The sequence below is a fragment of the Monodelphis domestica genome, chromosome 1 (assembly GCF_027887165.1).
Source record: "Monodelphis domestica isolate mMonDom1 chromosome 1, mMonDom1.pri, whole genome shotgun sequence".
Taxonomy (NCBI): Eukaryota; Metazoa; Chordata; class Mammalia; order Didelphimorphia; family Didelphidae; genus Monodelphis; species Monodelphis domestica.
The window spans coordinates 284,365,587-284,382,917 of record NC_077227.1 but is presented as its reverse complement, the minus strand read 5'-3'; the positions used below and the strand labels follow the sequence as shown (position 1 = coordinate 284,382,917).

The following is a 17,331-nucleotide window of genomic DNA, read 5'->3' as shown; positions in this document are numbered from 1 at the left end:
AGAGAGAAATCTAAACATCCCATCCCTCACTCCTCCTTCCTATCATTTACCAATTTTATGCAACCAGAAGCAGAACAGCCACTGTAAAGGGGTATACCTTCTGCTAGAGAGGAGGAGCATTAGTCTATAAGCAAAAGGTGTTAGTATTCTTTTTAGTTTTTACTAATTTCTGATCTTGGGGAAGAACCTCTAAGGATATAATTGGTCACTGAGGATTTTGTGTTTCTTAAGTCTTCTCACTCTTATACCTAAATTTGCTCCTTGTGTGGTAGAAATGACACAACTACACTTCTTTTTTTTCTCCTGAGGAAGTGAGCAATTATCTCTCCATATGAAGATAGAAGAGAGGTGATACAGAAAGAAAGAGAAGGAAATAAGGAAGAAACTGGAAGTAGAGATTTCACCTTTTCCCATGACTCTTGTGAACTGTCCAGGGAGATCACCTTCGGGCAGAGGAGCCCCTGCAGATTCTCCCTCACAGCCACTCAAGTGATGCTGTTGGATTCCACCTCCTGCTGCAGAGTCCTTACACTCAAGAGCCTGGTTATCAGAACCAATCAGAGTAGGCTGATGACGAGGCTCTGACTCCTGGCTGTGTTCCTCTGTGTTAGAGCTCTGGGAGCAGTATGCTTTTATTGGAGTAAGGATCATCTGATGTAATTCTTGTAGTGGGACACGTAGGTTGCCCCCTTCTAAGATGTCCTGAAAGTTTGAAGAAAAAGACAATAGTTAGCAACATGAGTCATACGTTTTCCATTTGACCCATGCAACTTTTTGGTTTCATTTTTCTGTTAGAGATAGACAAATTGAGGGTACTGAAACTGGGGCTATGAGAAAAGAAGGAGAAGAGCTAAAATATCCAGAACTTCATAGGAGAAAAAAGTTCAAGAAATGGAGCCAGTAAAAAAAACACTTGGCCTCAGATATCTTTATACAAATGCCCCAAACTTAAGCAGCACACTAGAGGAATTAGATCACAGAAAGACAAACAAATCCTGGATGTGGTTTGGTTCTATTTTGTTGGTCTTAAAAGCAGAAAAGGTAAGGAGAAAGAAAAGTAAGAAAGGAAATGAGGAAGAGTGGGGGAAAGCTTAATATTTCTCATAATTAGGATATACCAGAAGAATAGAATACAATTGCTGATGGCTGAAAATGGGGATATCTCATGAATCTCATTCTTATTGAAATCAGGCAAGGCAGAGTTAAATGCACATTTCAACTAAACATAAAAATAGAAATTCTGAAAATTAAAGATACATAAAACTAAAAGCAAAAAGAAAAATTCCAATGAATAGATAAGTAAGGTTAAGAGCTTTTTATAAAAGAAAGAACCCTAATAAAATTGACAAATTCACTAATTTCATTTTTAAAAGATTGTGGTAAACAAATTACCAAAATGAAATATGAAAAAGGAAAACTCAAAGAAAATGAAAAAATTGCTAGAAATTATTTTTCCCAATCATGTACAAACAAAATTGAATTTAAATAAATGTATGAATGTAAAAATGTAAAATGCTCAGATTAGCAGAACAAGAAATAATATAATCTCGGAAAAAGAAATTGAACAAATTATAAATTATTTTCCAAAGGAAAAACTGTCAGAATTAAATGGATCTACAGATGAATTCTATCATTGTATCAAAATTAATGACAATATAATATAAATTAATTTCTAAAAACAGGCAAAGATCTTTTCATAAGATAATGATGACTCTAATGATCAAATATGAGAGATTGAAGCAGAAAAAGAAGAAAATAAACAAATATATGTAATGAATATTGACATAAAATACTGAATAAAATATTGGCAACAATGCTGTAGCAAATGTACATTGCAACCAAGTTGGATTTATGCCAGGAATTCAAGGTTGGTTCAATTTTAGGAAAACTATAAACACAATATAGATTGTACTAATAACAAAATCGATAGATGAAGAAAAGGCTTTTGATAAAATAAAATATCTACTTATGCTTAAAAATATTGAAAGCATAGAATAAATGGAGCTTTTCTTGATGTAGTAAATGATATCCATTAAAAAAAAAGCAAAAAACGAGCATTATATATTAAGAAACACTAGAGGCTTTTCCAATAATATAATCTGAAAAACAAAGTGGTTTATTATTGTCACAATTAATCAGCATATTAATATAATAAGAATAGTATCACTACCTAAATTAGCTTATTAATTTAGTGCTATATCAAACTAACAAAATATTACTTTGAAGAACTAGACCAAATATGATAAAAATCACCAGGAAAAAACAAAAGATCAAAACTTTCAAAGAAAAAAGTAGGAATGATGGAGTTTAGCAGTATTTTATTTCAAACTATAGTAAAAAGTAGTAATCATAAAAACTATTTCATATGGGTTAAAAATAGAAGAATTAATCAGATTAGGTAAAGGAGACCTATTTGGAGTATGAGTAGATGAGTATGATGATCTCTTAGTGTTTAAGTAGCTCTACTTTAAAATGCCTTGACTGATTTGCATGAATAAGCATAGTTCTTTTACAGGGTTCAGGTTCTTTCTCTACTTCTGATTCTTGGCTTTCATTAACTTCAAATTGATTCTTATACTTTATCTTTTAAAGTTTTTCAGGAGATATCTCCCTATTCCATTATTAAATGGGGTTGCCCCCTCTGATTCACTCATAGAAGTTCTATACACTTATAAAGGCATCAACAGTAGTATGGAAAAACAAGATAAAAATATTAAGAAGCACCCTAAACTGAATGGAAAAACTTGACAAAATAGTTACTATCAAAGGTGTCAGGCACAGAACACAAAAATAAAGGAATAAAGAAAATGATCAGTGGAATAGAATGGATCCATAAGATTTTTAACCAAATTTACACAAATGATTAGTTTTATGAATCTTTAGAAAATAATATTTAGAAAAAGTATTCATTATTTAATAATCCTATTTGGCCAAAATGAGTGCTAATTCTCTGTTTCCAGTTTCTATGGCAGAAGTGGACAAAGAAGCACTTTGATTGAATAAACAAATGATGACTTCTGCAGAAGCTGAATTTGAGAAGGTCAAATGTAGGAGAAAACTGATTTAAAGTGGAAAAATAACATTCTCCAATCTCAGACACAGTTTAGTTTCTACTTTGGGGCTGAAAGATGAGGATGAAGGATAATTAAAGAGGATTATAAAAGGATTAGATAGTAGAAGGTGAAAACGCAGAAAGCTCAGGAAGAAAGAGGAGGTAGTTGCTGGTATAAGGTAAGGAAGAAAAGGTAAGTGGAACAATTAGAAAATTAAACAAATTGGGGTAGCTGGGTAGCTCAGAGGATTGAGAGCCAGGGCCTAGAGATGGGAGGTCCTAGGTTCAAATTTGACTTCAGACACTTCCTAGTTGTATGACCCTGGGCAAATCACTTGACACCCATTGCCTAGCCCTTACCACTCTTCTGCCTTGGAATCAATGCACAGTATTGATTCCAAGATGGAAAGTAAGGGTTTTAAAAAAAGAAAGAAAATTAAACAAACTGATAGAATGGATTGGTGGATAGGAAAATTGGTGAAACAGATGAATACAAGGATGGAAAAGTGGGTGTGGTGATAGTCTGAGGAAAAAAATTAACTAGGATCCACAGTAATAGCAGCTAGTATTTATAGCCCTTTAAAGTCTACAAAGCACTTCATCAATATTTCATTTTTTCCTCACAACAGACCTAGGATGCTATTATCCCATTTTTATAGATAAAGAAAACTAAGCTGAATGAGGGTAAGTGATTTATCCAAGGTCACATGTCTAGTATTTGAGGCTGAATTTGGACCCAAGTCTTCATAATTCTAGATTCAGTAGTCTCTTCCATTGTACCACCTACTACTACCTCCAGCAGTTTCTTCACTATATTGGCCATCTGCCTCTATACCTTTTAATAAACTATTTAGTTATTACTATGTAATTATATTATTAACTACTTTAGTTATAAATGAAGAGATGATATGTGACTAAGTTTTAAACAAGGAGTTAGGTTAGATGAGATATAAACACTCAAGTGAAATTCAAAAAACAAAGCTGAAAATCTTAACCCTTATAAAGAAAATTGTGCAAGTTCTATTTAATTGAGAAAAAGAATTTGGAATCACAGTGTAAATAATTTATCTGTGAGCATTCTACTTGAATAAGAGATTAAAAGGTTAAATTTCTTTTAAATGATGTCTAAAAAAGATAGAAGAAAATGGAATGAATATTTATCTTAATTGTGGAGTGAAGATGCATTTCTTGTGGTTCAATACGTGGAAGGAAGTAATGAGGACAAGACAGATGCATTGGATTACTCTCCCCCCCCCAACCCCAGATGTCAATTTATCATTGTGTAGGAGTACACCCATTGAGGATACTTCTTCTACCAAAGCATGCTGGTTCTCAACTTTTCTAATGCGGTGACCCCGCAATACAGTTCCTCATGTTGTGGTGACCCCAAACCAAAAAATTATTTTGGTGGCTACTTTAAAACTGTAATTTTGCTACAGTTATGATTTGGAATGTAAATACCTGATATGCTACACTATGATTTCTCATTGCTACAAATTGAGAGGTTGAGAACTGCTGCTGAGTTTCCTGGGGACACTGAGAGATTAAAGGACTTCCTTAGCATCATATAAAGCCAGTTTGTGTCAATGGCAAAATTTGAATGTTTACTCTGGGCTTAGTTCTCTATCAGTGCCATGTTAACCTTCATGCTAGACTATAAAAAGATTTTTTTTTAAATTTTGGTACAACTAAAAAGAATATAATTAAAAGAAAAAACATATTGGTGAAAATATTTAGGGCAAATTTGATGGATAAAAATTTTGACATCTAAAATGGATAGGAAAGTTTTTTTTAAATCATCTTTGGTAACCTCAGGTCCATTTTGATGAAATGACAGAAAGATATGAATAGATACTTTTCATAGGATCATAGAGTTAGAGCTAGAAAAGACCTTATAGTATCATGCCCAGTCCTCTTCATTTTAAAGATGAAGAAACTGAGGTATAGAGAGGTTAAAGACTTGCTCAGGGTGGACATGGATAAAGTAATTGTCTGAGATGAGATTTGAACACAATTCTTTCTGATTCTAAGGCTTGTGTACAATGTATCACATTGCCTCTCAAAAAGGGGGAAATCAATTGTTAATAATCAGTTTTAAAAAGAGAACTGCTATAATAAGTTACAAATAAAAAAATCTTTTAGGCACCACCTTCACACTTACCAAATTGGCAAAAATAATTAAAAGGAAGGGAAACTTGATGTTGGTAGAATTGTAGTAAAATGTATTATTGTTCATTGTCCATAGATACAAATTAATAGAATCTTCCTGAATAGTAATGTGGCAGTATATATATGGCAAACCCCCCCAAATATATATTTTTATCTTTGTTATAAAAATACCCTCACATTGCTACCCCAAATAACAAAATAGCTAGATTTTCATATTTTCAGAGCTGCATTTTATGTAGTTGTTAAAACTATGCTACATTAACATAACAATCTAAATTAATTGTGATGGACAAATATATGACTACAGAGAAATTTAGGAAGGCCTTTATGAAAAAATGTGAAACAAAAGAAAGCACACATGATCATATGAGGAAAAAACAAGTATAAACGGAATTCTGGTAAAGACTTAAATAAACTGAAAGATGTTTTGCTGTCTACATATTAAAATAAATTCATTTAAATGTAGTTCTCAAGTATAGTTGTTTTTATTGGTGCTTAATGTTAAAATTTCTTTTAAAATAACTTTTTAAAAATAATTAGGAAATAGGGGTCAATTTTTCTGTTTGGAAAAGAGGTATTTATGGAAATATAGAAGAATTACTTATACTCTTCAGCATTTCATTTTCTAGAGCCTCCTGCCCTTTGAATAATAATAAATTAACTTCACAATTATGCTTTAGGAAAATATGAAATGTTTTTGAAAGATAATGTGCAAATCTCTTACCAGCTAAATGTAAGCTCCCCAAGGACATTAATAAATGATTTTTGAATGAAATAGTAATGTAGAGATAAGTATAGAAATATCAAGTTACTAACGTCAAGAGTTTGTCTTCAAATATTCCATTCTATAGTGGACATGGACAAGAGATGGTTAATAAGGCAAATTGAGAGAGAGAGAGAGAGAGAGAGAGAGAGAGAGAGAGAGAGAGAGAGAGAGAGAGAGAGAGAGAGAGAGGTGTTGAATTTAGAATACCTATGACAAGATTTGCATTACTTTTATTTTCTAAATCTGGTTGGGTTAGAAATCTGGTTGGGTTAGAATTAAGAACTGTCAATCAATATTCTCATTGGGCTATTCAAGGATTTTCTCTTTAGTTACTTTTTTCTATAATGGGGAGGTAGAAATGTCATATCACTTACCCTTTCTAAAGACTTTAGTAGGTTCTGTCTCTCCTTGAGCTTCTGGATACTGATGACAATTTTGTGTCTTGCGCCTTTGGTAACATTCTATAATCAAATGGAAGTGTGAAAAAGCACCATTTTTTTTAGCAGTTTGTACCAGTTTGCAAAGAAATACATCAAAAGAGCCAGCAACAACTAGAGGATCACCAACCTAGCAGGAATTCCATATATTATTTAGTCTTTTTCTCCTTCTCCTCTGTACTTAAATGGTCATACAACTCTATACAATTTGACTTTACTCCATTTCTTTCCTCAGTAACCAATTCTAATGCTAGAACCCTTTTTAGTAAGGAAGCTCTTTTGTGTGCCAATCATAAATCCTTCTACAGTAAAACTTGTCTCCCCCCAACTCTGAATCCTTTAAAATAAAGAACAGCCAATCACCATTTTATTGCTAAGGTCTTCATATTCTTGAAATATTGCGAATCATACTATCTACTACTGTGTTTCTTCAAGATATCTAATTTCATGTGCTCATTTATATGCATCTAATTTCATTTCAGCTAAACAACATGGAGTGTGTGGTTATGTCCACCAGGTCCCCAAACCTTTTTTATTTCTTTTAAGTGGGAAATGTAACTGGAAAGTAATTAAAAATCTAAATTTTAGATATCGGTGCCAAGAAATATCCAGGATTCAATCAGGCCAATTTGGCCCTGTATTTGAGGTGCTATTTTCATAACTTTGTAGTAAAGGTTGACCAAAGAATCAGTCAATAAACATTTGCTGAATGTCCAAACTATGAGCAAGTCACCAGAATGGCTCCTTCAGGTACAGAAATAGAAAGTTCTTTTCCTGATCTTCATCTCTAATATGAGTTTCCTATGACTAACTATAATCTATGCCAGAGAAGCTCTCTAGAGGAAGGAAAAGGCAGGGATATCTCTCTGACTTGGAAAAAGAAGACATTGAAAAATGAGACCACTTTCTGAGTTAAGTCATGAAATACTAGGCTTTTCATCTATACTAAACAGTATACTGTTCAACAGAATTAAACTATTCTATGAGTATTTTCTGCCAAGCTCTTGTTCTTCTCTCTGTATCACTTGCCTACTCGAGTACCCCACTCTCTTTGCTCCTCATGTTTAACAAGTTATGACTCTAGGAACTCTCCCTCCATCCCCAGTTCAGACTCAGATAATACAATTTTTTTTTCTTAGAAATGGTTCTGTCATCAACCCCCGGACCCTCCTGAGCAATCCAGTATCCAAAAAGATACGGGAGAAACTGAGGTTGAAATCAGTGTGCTTTATGATTCTGGCAGCACTGCATTGAGTTCAACATTTATCTAGCTTCTGAGTGCTGATATTCCACCAAGTCCTAAGAGGTCAGCCGAGGGCACTGAAAATAGAAGCTAAAGCGAGCAATCTCTGCCAGGAGGTACACATTGAAATCAGGGACACTAAAATATTGTTAATATCCTCTTCCTGCAAGGAAAATATTATTAGCCCATTCTGTTCATTAGTTCATCGAAATCATTGTTCAGAGGAAACTGAAGTAAATTCACAACATGCAAACAGGATTTTAACCAGGGAGAAGCAAAGCCAACAGCCAAGTCTATTTAAACAAGCACAGCATGGAAGGAAATACACTTATTCTTAGGGACTCTGTTGACTTGCCTTTGGCAGGGTCACTTTTGAAAAGATGCTTTTTAGGGAGAAGGAAGAAGCTGGCTCCTAAATATAACACAGAAGGCTCCATACAACCAGCCAATTACAATCCAAATCTCATTGGCTTACCCAAGTTATTAATGATGGAGGCAAAAAAGCTGGTAAAAATTAAAACACAGTCAACACTAAAAACTAAAAAGACTAGGCTGGACATGATTTTAGAAATAGCTTGCAGGAAAGTCAGGAAACGTGGGAAATGAGTCATTTTGAAGAGGACCAAGACACCATGCCCTAACTTGGTGGCCAATCTTAGAGAAAGCTAAAAAGGATTTAGTTATAAAACAGGTACCTACCTGAGCCTCTAGCTGGCATTCTGTGAGAGCCATCATTTCCTCATAGGTCATCTGGGAGAAAAGCGCAGCATATTTGTGTAGGCGGAGACTTTTTAACCAGGCAGGAACGTCTATAGGATCAGAGGTGAGAAAGATGGGGAGTAACAAAGGGGAGAAAAGAAGATTAAAAAAAGAATGGGAAGGGAGATGTGCAAGGAAAGAATAAGAGAAGAGAAGGGCAAGAAAGAGACAGAAATGTCTATTATTACATGTTACTCTGCCCCAATATTCATTTGTTCTTCACATCTAGATGTCTTACACAGTAACACAATACTTTGGATGAATCACTTAATCTTAGCTAGATAAAGGATTCATTTGTCAGTCAGTCAACAAGCATTTATTAAAGTTTTACTTTTGGTAATGAATAAATTACAAATAATTAACCTATTGCCCTCAAGATACTCTTTTTTTTTTTTTAAGACTTCAGGTCAGACTAGCATGTTGAGACTGTTCCTTCTATTCTGCAATCTGCAGGGTGGTAGGGGTGTAGAACCATTATAGTTTGGAACCTGGACTACTATTCAGCCCATTTTTCTACTCTATGGGTAATTGTATCAAAAGAATGATAAATGAGTGATGGGCCAGGATTTTTTTTTTACTTTTTCTTTCAAAGCATGGAATGAAGTTGACTATTATTTGGTATGTTAAAAAAAATTAGGAAAAAAGGCATCTGAAAGTCTCCAAAAGAAATCAATGGGTTAGTGACCTGTTTTCAAGCTAGATTACACCTAAATGATTTTCTGTCATAATGTAACTTCAATTCTGAAATGACTACCAAATTTAATGAGTTAAAAATCCCAACTTAAAAATTAGCTGAGGGGGCACCTAGGTGGCTCAGTGGATTGAAAGGCTAGCCCAGAGATGGGAGGTCCTGGGTTGAAATTTGGCCTAAGTCACTTCCCTCTGTGTGACCCTGGACAAGTCACTTCCCCCCCTCCTCCCATTGCCTAGCCCTTACCATTCTTCTGCCTTGACACCAATACACAGTATTGATTCCAAGGTAAGGGTTTAAAAAAATTAGCTGGTCAAGTTAAATAAAAATAAGGTAAAAGTCATTTAAAAAATGGCTAAGAGAAGGCATTTATCTGAAGTACTTCATTGCCATAGAATTTTAGAGCCTCGAGGACTCTTGGAAATAATTTTTGTCAGGGGGAAGTTAGGTAGCTTCAGTGGACTGAGAGCCAGGCCTACAGATGGGAGATCTTAGGTTCAAATCTGATCTCAGACACATTGCCTAGCCCTTACTGCACTTCTGCCTTAGAACCAATTCTAAGATGGAAGGTAAGGGTTTAAAATAAATAACACACACACACACACACACACACACACACACACACACACACACACACACAGAAATAATTTTTTCCAGCCCTTATATTCTCAAAAGTGGGAAACTAAGGCCCACAAAAAAGTTAAATGATTTCTCAGGGTCACATCCCTAGTGGCAGATCTGGGATTTGATCTACATGTACCAGCCAGCCTGGGGTTTTACCATTATACTACCTTTGGTTTCTCTCTCTATAACATGTACCTAAGGCCACAAACAGTCTGTAACAATATGAACTGATAGAAATTACAAAATATTTTGAAAAGGCAAAGCATTATTATTGATGGTAATTACTATGAGACTACAGAATCACAAAATTTTGAGAATAATCCGGTCAAACCTATGCCCTCAAAAGAATTCCTACTATAACATACCTTGAACAAAGAACAAGGATTTTTTCCCTCCTTTGGTTCTTAGGGGTAACAAAGAGAAAATTTCTGAAATTTCTGAGGTCAAAAATGTTGCTTTAATAGGCATTAATTTAATAAAAAATATTAATAGGGGTAAACTGTGCATTCAGATAAATAAAGCTAGAATTTAGAAAAAATTGCTCTACAGCTCATTTTACCCTACCAATAATCCTGGGAGAGAGGGACTATTTTTGTCCCCATTTTGCAGATAAGAAAACTGAAACCAGAAGAGGTTAAGTGCCTTGCCCCAGCTTGCACAGTAAGTGTCTAAAGTTAAATTTCAGTTCAAGTCTTCCTGACTCTAGGTCTAGGGCTTCAACTATGGTGTCATCTAGCCACCCAGATCAACACTGATTCTGATATGATTTCAGAAAAGTAGTTTAAACCTCGATTACTTTGTTGGTTTAGAGTCTCCCTAAATGAAAGGGCCAAAGGAGGGGAGCAATCACTTTAAGGTACTTGTATATTTGGACCTGGTGATGGGTGAAAAAAAAGCTTTCATGATCAAGTTAATGCCCCCCCCTCATCTTTCCCCATCCCATCCCAAAGCAAATGTACATTTTCAAATTGATGATTTCTAAACATAACGGAAAACAAAATATACTAAAAGATGTCCTAGTGGGGTTCTAAGGATTCACAGAAACTTCTATACAGCATCCACCTACTTTTTTTCAAAACTGAATAATCTCTTCATCTCATTGCAAATGATATTCCCCAGAAAATATTACTTCCTATAAATTCTTCTAGAGGTTGTCAGCAAGGGCCCTCCTTCCCATAACAAGCACAGAGACAAAAAAGAGAGTAGGTAGAGAATACTGGGAAAGAATATTGGAAAAAAGAATATTGACAAGACCTTGATGTTGGGAAAGATTGAAGGAAGAAAAAGAGAAGAGGATGTCAGGGGATGAGACAGATAGAAAATGTCATAGAAACAATGAACATAGGCTCAGCCAGACTTCAGAAGATAGTGGAGGATAGAAAGGCGAGGGTCCATGGGGTCATAGAGAGTTGGGTGTGACTGAACAACATTAACAAAAGCAACTCTGACCTAATCTCAAGTGGGGTTGGTCAAATAGTCTAGGAAGTGTCCTTTGGAGAATTGGGTCCATTCTGACCATTATTTTCCTTTACAAAGTGGCTAGTCTTCAGCTTAACTACAGTCTACCAATTCAGATGAAGCAGATGAACCTCTTACCCAAGTTTGTATCAGGATTGTTAGAAAAACATAAGTTGCCATCTCAAAAACATAGTTTCCTGCTTCATCAAGTTCACAATATAATGTAATTTCTTCACACGCACTCCCCCAAATGCAGAAAAGTAGACTTTTTTAAGGCCATTTCTTGAAGACACAATTAATAGGACCATATCATACACAGCTGAGATGTACAGCCAGTTAAGCAGTTCCTTAGCTAAGTACTTCACGAACCAGGATTTACAGAGACTACCAGAAACCTGGAGGCTTATTCCTCTACTCAACATGTAGGCTGAAGACTAGACATTTCTGAACTCAGCACCAGAGAACTATCATGACATGCTCAACCCTTAGCACAGTGCATTGCACCCAGTGAGAGCTTAATACATGTTTAATGATGGATTGGCATACAAAACTTTAATGCTTTTTTTAACCCTCCCTGCATAGTCCTAATAGGTCTTGGATGTATAAGTTCTCTTTAGCTATAAAACTCCTTGAAGGTGAGATTTCTATTTTGGTCTAGATAGATTCTTTCCAACTTGGAGATTTTATAATTCTCTATGTACCCTGTCCTCAGGATAATCCTTATAATGTCCTTACCAAATTCAATCCTTGTGACATCATACACCTAAAGGGCTCTCAGCAGTTAGCATAGTGCCTAGAACATAGTAGGCATTTCATAAATGCTTATTGACTGGCTGATCTGAATTGCAATGTTACTTGAAGAGGAGGAAAAGGGAGAATGAAACTCTACACTATTTCCTAAGTGGTGCGAGGGCATCTTCCTTTCACCAGGTCCTAGAGAGAACAACAAACATAATTTGAAAAATTTCCTAAAAGTTTTGACCAGAATTTCATAGCTAAAAATCTAAATTCTTTGGATGTAGGACTTTTCAAGGCACTGCTGACCAAGACATATCCTAAGAAAACACCCAGATTTTTTCCTTTAAAGTCCAGATGCTAAATTTCAAATGAGCAACAATAAGAATCACAATAATTAACCAAGATCTTTCTTTTTAAATCATTTAAACTCTTTCTGGGAGAAAGACAAAGAAGAACATTTCTCCCCGGTTTCTAGGAAAGATGATCCCTTTTTGAAGGAGTTTGTCCCTGCTGGGTTCCTGAACAATGGCTACCACACAGTTGTGCAATTTTAACAGGGTTGCTTTTTTGTTAACTGAACCATGGGGCATTTAAAGGGTTCTAATTTATACAGGCATTCCAGCTCCAGCACATTAGGTAACCCAAGGATTCCCTTGCTCTGTGTGCAGGGGACAACTGTTAAACCAAATGGTACATTCTTGAGATATGTGCTATATATAATGATATGTGTGCATGTATTTATGTGTATACACACATAAAACTTTTACCACCTAGGATTCATAATGGCCAAATTCTGACACCAGAATAACTAGGCTTTTCCCATATCAAAGAACTTCCAGCTGTGGACCATAAACCTAATTGAGCTTTCTTTCCCTCAACAGGTGTCCTATTCCTGAGAGTGTTAGTTTTTACTGAGGGGGGCAGGCCAGGAAATGCTTTGCATCAAATGTTCATTTCTAATGACTGCATGGATTTTCCTCTCTGTGGTAGGCAGGGGAAAAGGATTCTTGTTTATTTCTACTTTTCATGTTGGATAAACCAAGACACAGGCTAGGTGATCAGAACAAAGTCATACTCATAAATCAGTGGCTATCTAATTAGAATTCTGGACTCTCAGCTCTTAGCTTAGTTCATTGATTGGATAGTCATGGGATGAAAAGTCAACATTTTTAATGGCTTTTTATCTTCTCTGCCATCACATACTGGCACAGACATAGTCTTTTTTTTTTTCCAACCAGAATTCCTAATTGGGAATCAACAATGTAACTTAATAGAAAGGGTAGTGAAAAAAATGACTGCATTTAGTCAGAAGCCTGGACTCCTGCCTTTCTCTGCCACATATTACTTGTGTGACCTTGGTCAAGTCACATAACCCCTCCTCAGCCTCGAATTCCTGATCTGTAAAGTGGGACTAATGATAGCCTCTGTTCCAGAGGGTTGTTCTGAGGCTCAGATGGCATAATGTATGTAAATTACTCTGCAAATCTTACAATGCTATATGGGTCAGCTATTATTATTCTGCCAGATCATACATATGGAGGTAAAGGAATTCTTAGAGGTCATCAGCAACTCCATCCCTTCCCTGACCAGTTTATAGGTGAAACCGAGGTCTAGTGATTTATTCAAGGTTCCCACAGGTGGCATAGAGGGAGGGGAGAGCTGGATTTTGAACCCTTGCACCCTGAGCTACATGATCTCAAAATTCTCCTCAGCCTTAAATCTTATGAGAATCCTGTAAAGAATTCCTTACAAGAAGATGGAGTTTAGAAAAATATACCTAAATAGTCCAGTATCAGAATCAATAGAAGGAAAAGGAGGATTGAATGTGAATCACACTTATAATCAATCAGCATTTTTTCATCAATAAGAATTTATTAAGTACTGTACCTATGTCAGAGACTGTGCAAAGTGCTAGGGATACAAATAAAAATAATAAAGCAATGTTACCCTCAAGGATCTGACATTCTAACAGGGAAGAAAACAAGTACATTTAATAGAATGAAGACAAGAAAGAATATCTATTCTATCTCTCTCTCTCTCTCTCTCTCTCTCTCTCTCTCTCTCTCTCTCTATCTATCTATCTATCTATCTAAATTAAGGAGGGCACCAGAAAGTGGGAGAATAAGGGAAGGTTTCATGTAGAAGGCTGGACTTCATCTGTGTTGCAAAGGAAGACAAGAATTTTATGATATGAAAGTAAGTAGAGAGCATATTCCAGACATGGAGACACTGAAATGGAAGATGAAGCACCTTGAGTATTTGAGAGAATCGAGAAAATGATAAACAATGCAAAGATAAGTTGGGGTTAAGTTGTGAAGGGCTTTAAAAAATTAAATCAAGGTGTTCATAGTTATCTTAGCAGTAACAGGAAGTCATTAAATTTACTGAGTAGGAGAATGATTATTTATAGGGAAAATTATTTTGGTATCTGAGGTAAATGGATTAGAGTGTAGTGGGACTTAAGGCAGAAAGATAAAGCCTTTACAATAGTGGTTGAGAAGTGATGAGGGCCTGAACCAAGAGAGCAGTTGTGTTTATTAGACAGATGAGGACCAATGGAAGATGTCATGGAGGTAAAGATAGCAAGATTTAGGGTCTGAATCGATATATAGAGTGAAAGAGAATGAGAAGTCAAGGCTTCTTCCTCTTAAGACTGGAAGAATAATGGTACCCTTGGAGTGGCTTGGTGGGAAGAATTGCCTGATTAGCTAACATATGTCTACATCCGAGGACTTCTGAAGCCTTTCTATCCACTCTGCAAATTCAATCCTCTAATTTGTGTTCTCTTCTCTAAGATGACTATGAGCTCCTTGAAAGCAGAGAATGTCTTACTTTTTGTATTTGTGCTTCAACACTTAGCATACTGCTTGGTACCAAGTTAGCAGATTTTTTTCCTTCAAATTTGGATACTATATATTCTGGGATAAAGATAAATGGGTTCTGTTTTCCTGAGATTGAGATGTCTCTGGGACATTCCATTTGAAACATCTACAAGGAAATTAATGATGTAGGTCTGGAGCTCATCTGAGAAACTTGGATTGGATCTATATGAAAATGAAACCTATAATTGCTACTTAGGTTACTGAGAGAGAAAATGGAAAGAGAGGAAAGAAAAGATCGCCGGATAGAATCTTAGGATAGAGGGCACAAAGTTACTGATCACCCAGCAAAGGAATTTGAGTAGGAGCTGCTATGAAATGAGTCAGGAGAGAAGCATCATGGAAACCTGGGAAGCAAATAACCAGAAAAGGATGGTCAAAAGAGTCAAAAGCAGCAGAGATAAAAAAAAATGAGGCCTGGAGAAACAACTCTCAGATTTAGCAATTAAGAAATTGTTGGCAGTTTTGTAGAGAAAGTTTCAATTGAGCTATGAAGTTGGGAGGTAGATAACAAAGGGTTGAGAACTGAGTGAGATGAAGGAGATGCAGGAAAATTGGGATTATTAATACACTGTTGGTGGAGTTGTGATCTGATCTAATCATTCTTGGAAAGTAATTTTGAACTATGCCCAAAGAACTATAAAACTGTAAATACCCTTTGATCCAGCAATACCATTTCCAGGTCTGAATCCCAAAGAGATTAAAAAAAAAGGTTGGGGGAAAGGCCTATTGTCTTTCTGGGGACTGGGGAATGACTGAACAAGTTGTGGCATATGATTGTGATGGAATACTATGGAAAAGATCTAGTGTACAAAAATATTTATTGCAGTTCTTTTTGTAGTAGCAAAGAATTGGAGTTTGACGGATTGTCCATTAACTGGGGAATGGCTGAACAAATTATGGTGTATGTGATGGGATTCTATTGTGCTATAAGAAATGACAAGTAGGACGATTTTTAAAATTCCGGAAAGACTTACATGAACTGATGCAAAGTGAAGTGAACACACTGAAAGGAAAATTGTATATGGCGACTACAATATTTTTTATGAACTGTGAATGACCTATTTATTCTCAATAATGCAGTGATCCAAGATAATCCCAGAGACTCATGATGAAAAATGCCATTTCCTCTTTGAGAAAAAATTGATGGGGCCTAAATAAAAACTAAAACATACTACAATTTCTTTCTTTCTTCTTTTTTGTTTGAGATCTTTTCCAAAAAATTACAAATATTAAAAAATGTTTTACTTGATTTACTTGGAAGGGAATGAAGGAGGGTGGGAAAGAGGGAGAGAATTTGGAACTCAAAATTTAAAAAAAATTAATGTTAAAATTGCTTTTGCAAGTAAATGGGAGAAAATAAACATTATTTTAAAAAGAGAGAATTGAATAAAAAGAGAGGAGGCAGAATATAGATAACTCCAAAAGAAAGATAAGTTAAAGGAAGATAGCTAGAGGGAATGGCAGAGTCTAGTGGCAGTTTTTAAGGATGAAGAAAGGTATTGGCATGATTAAAGGAAGTAAGGAAAAAATAGATATGTTGAGAATAAAGACAAAGAGAAAGAATAAAAAATTGAGAGAGCAATCTACTGGAAAAGACAGGAGGATATGAGATTAAAGGCCTTGGCCAGGAAAAGGGACCCACAATTGTCAGACATTGGGAATTCTGAGATCAAGAGGAGACTAAAGAGCTCATGTTAAATGGTCTCAATTTGCTTCTAAGTATGAGCTGACATCTTCAACTGAGATGGAAGGAGAAAGAACATGTGTGAGTGCCTTAGGGACAAAAGGTCTAGATTAGTCTCTGTGGGGCATAGAATAAGGAGTTAATTAGGAAGTAACAAATGGACTGTCTTACAGCAGAGAGGCAGGAGAAGTTGGAAAACATGAATTTATAGAGCATCCAAATCAGCATAGTTTCATGACTTCTACCAGTTCTATTCAGCAGGAGTGAAGGATGCAGAAGATTAGTGTAATGCAAGAATGGGGTTTAGCAAGATATGAGAGGTGATTAATCAGGAGAATAAGCAATTCAGAAATAGATGATAATATAGAACTAAATTGATTAACTTTATGGTTCATATTGGGGGGAAAAAGAAAAGTGAAGTCAGTGCAAGAGTAATGAATGGCCTGAAACAGTGATGAGGAGAGAGATGGAAAGATAAAAAGTTCAAAGAGAGGAATGTCAGAATTTTTGTAGATCATAATGAGATCTAGGGTGTGATGATCCTATTGTTTTACTAAGTTTAAGTGCAGGGATAGGGTATAAGATTTATCAGAAAATAAGTAAGCATTTAAGGAGTTTGAAGGAACATCAACAGGGATAAGGTCCCCTAATGTAAGGGAAGGAGCTGAGGAGGAGAAGAAGATAGTGAAATGAGTGCTGAACTCTTTGAGAAAGGACTGGGAATGACCTAACCTGGGACACAATATGCTTTTAATTAGGTGAAAATTTTTAATCAAGTGAGCTTCAAAGGGGAGAGTCCGGAAGTGGCAATGGACAGCAAAAGATTCT

The 17,331-nt window shown here is 35.6% G+C and overlaps 1 protein-coding gene across 9 annotated transcripts in view; it reads right to left on the bottom strand.

Moving 5' to 3' along the window:
• Nucleotides 1–17,331, bottom strand: part of SAMD4A (sterile alpha motif domain containing 4A) — a 315,178-nt gene that overhangs the window by 50,910 nt on the left and 246,937 nt on the right. For all 9 annotated transcript variants that reach the window (XM_001370362.4, XM_001370394.4, XM_056810968.1 and 6 more), the window contains 3 exons: nucleotides 8,367–8,476; nucleotides 6,362–6,448; nucleotides 405–702 (listed from right to left, as the gene is read on the bottom strand). In XM_001370362.4, the coding sequence (XP_001370399.1) occupies nucleotides 405–702; nucleotides 6,362–6,448; nucleotides 8,367–8,476 (495 nt within the window). The remainder of the gene's footprint in view (nucleotides 1–404; nucleotides 703–6,361; nucleotides 6,449–8,366; nucleotides 8,477–17,331) is intronic.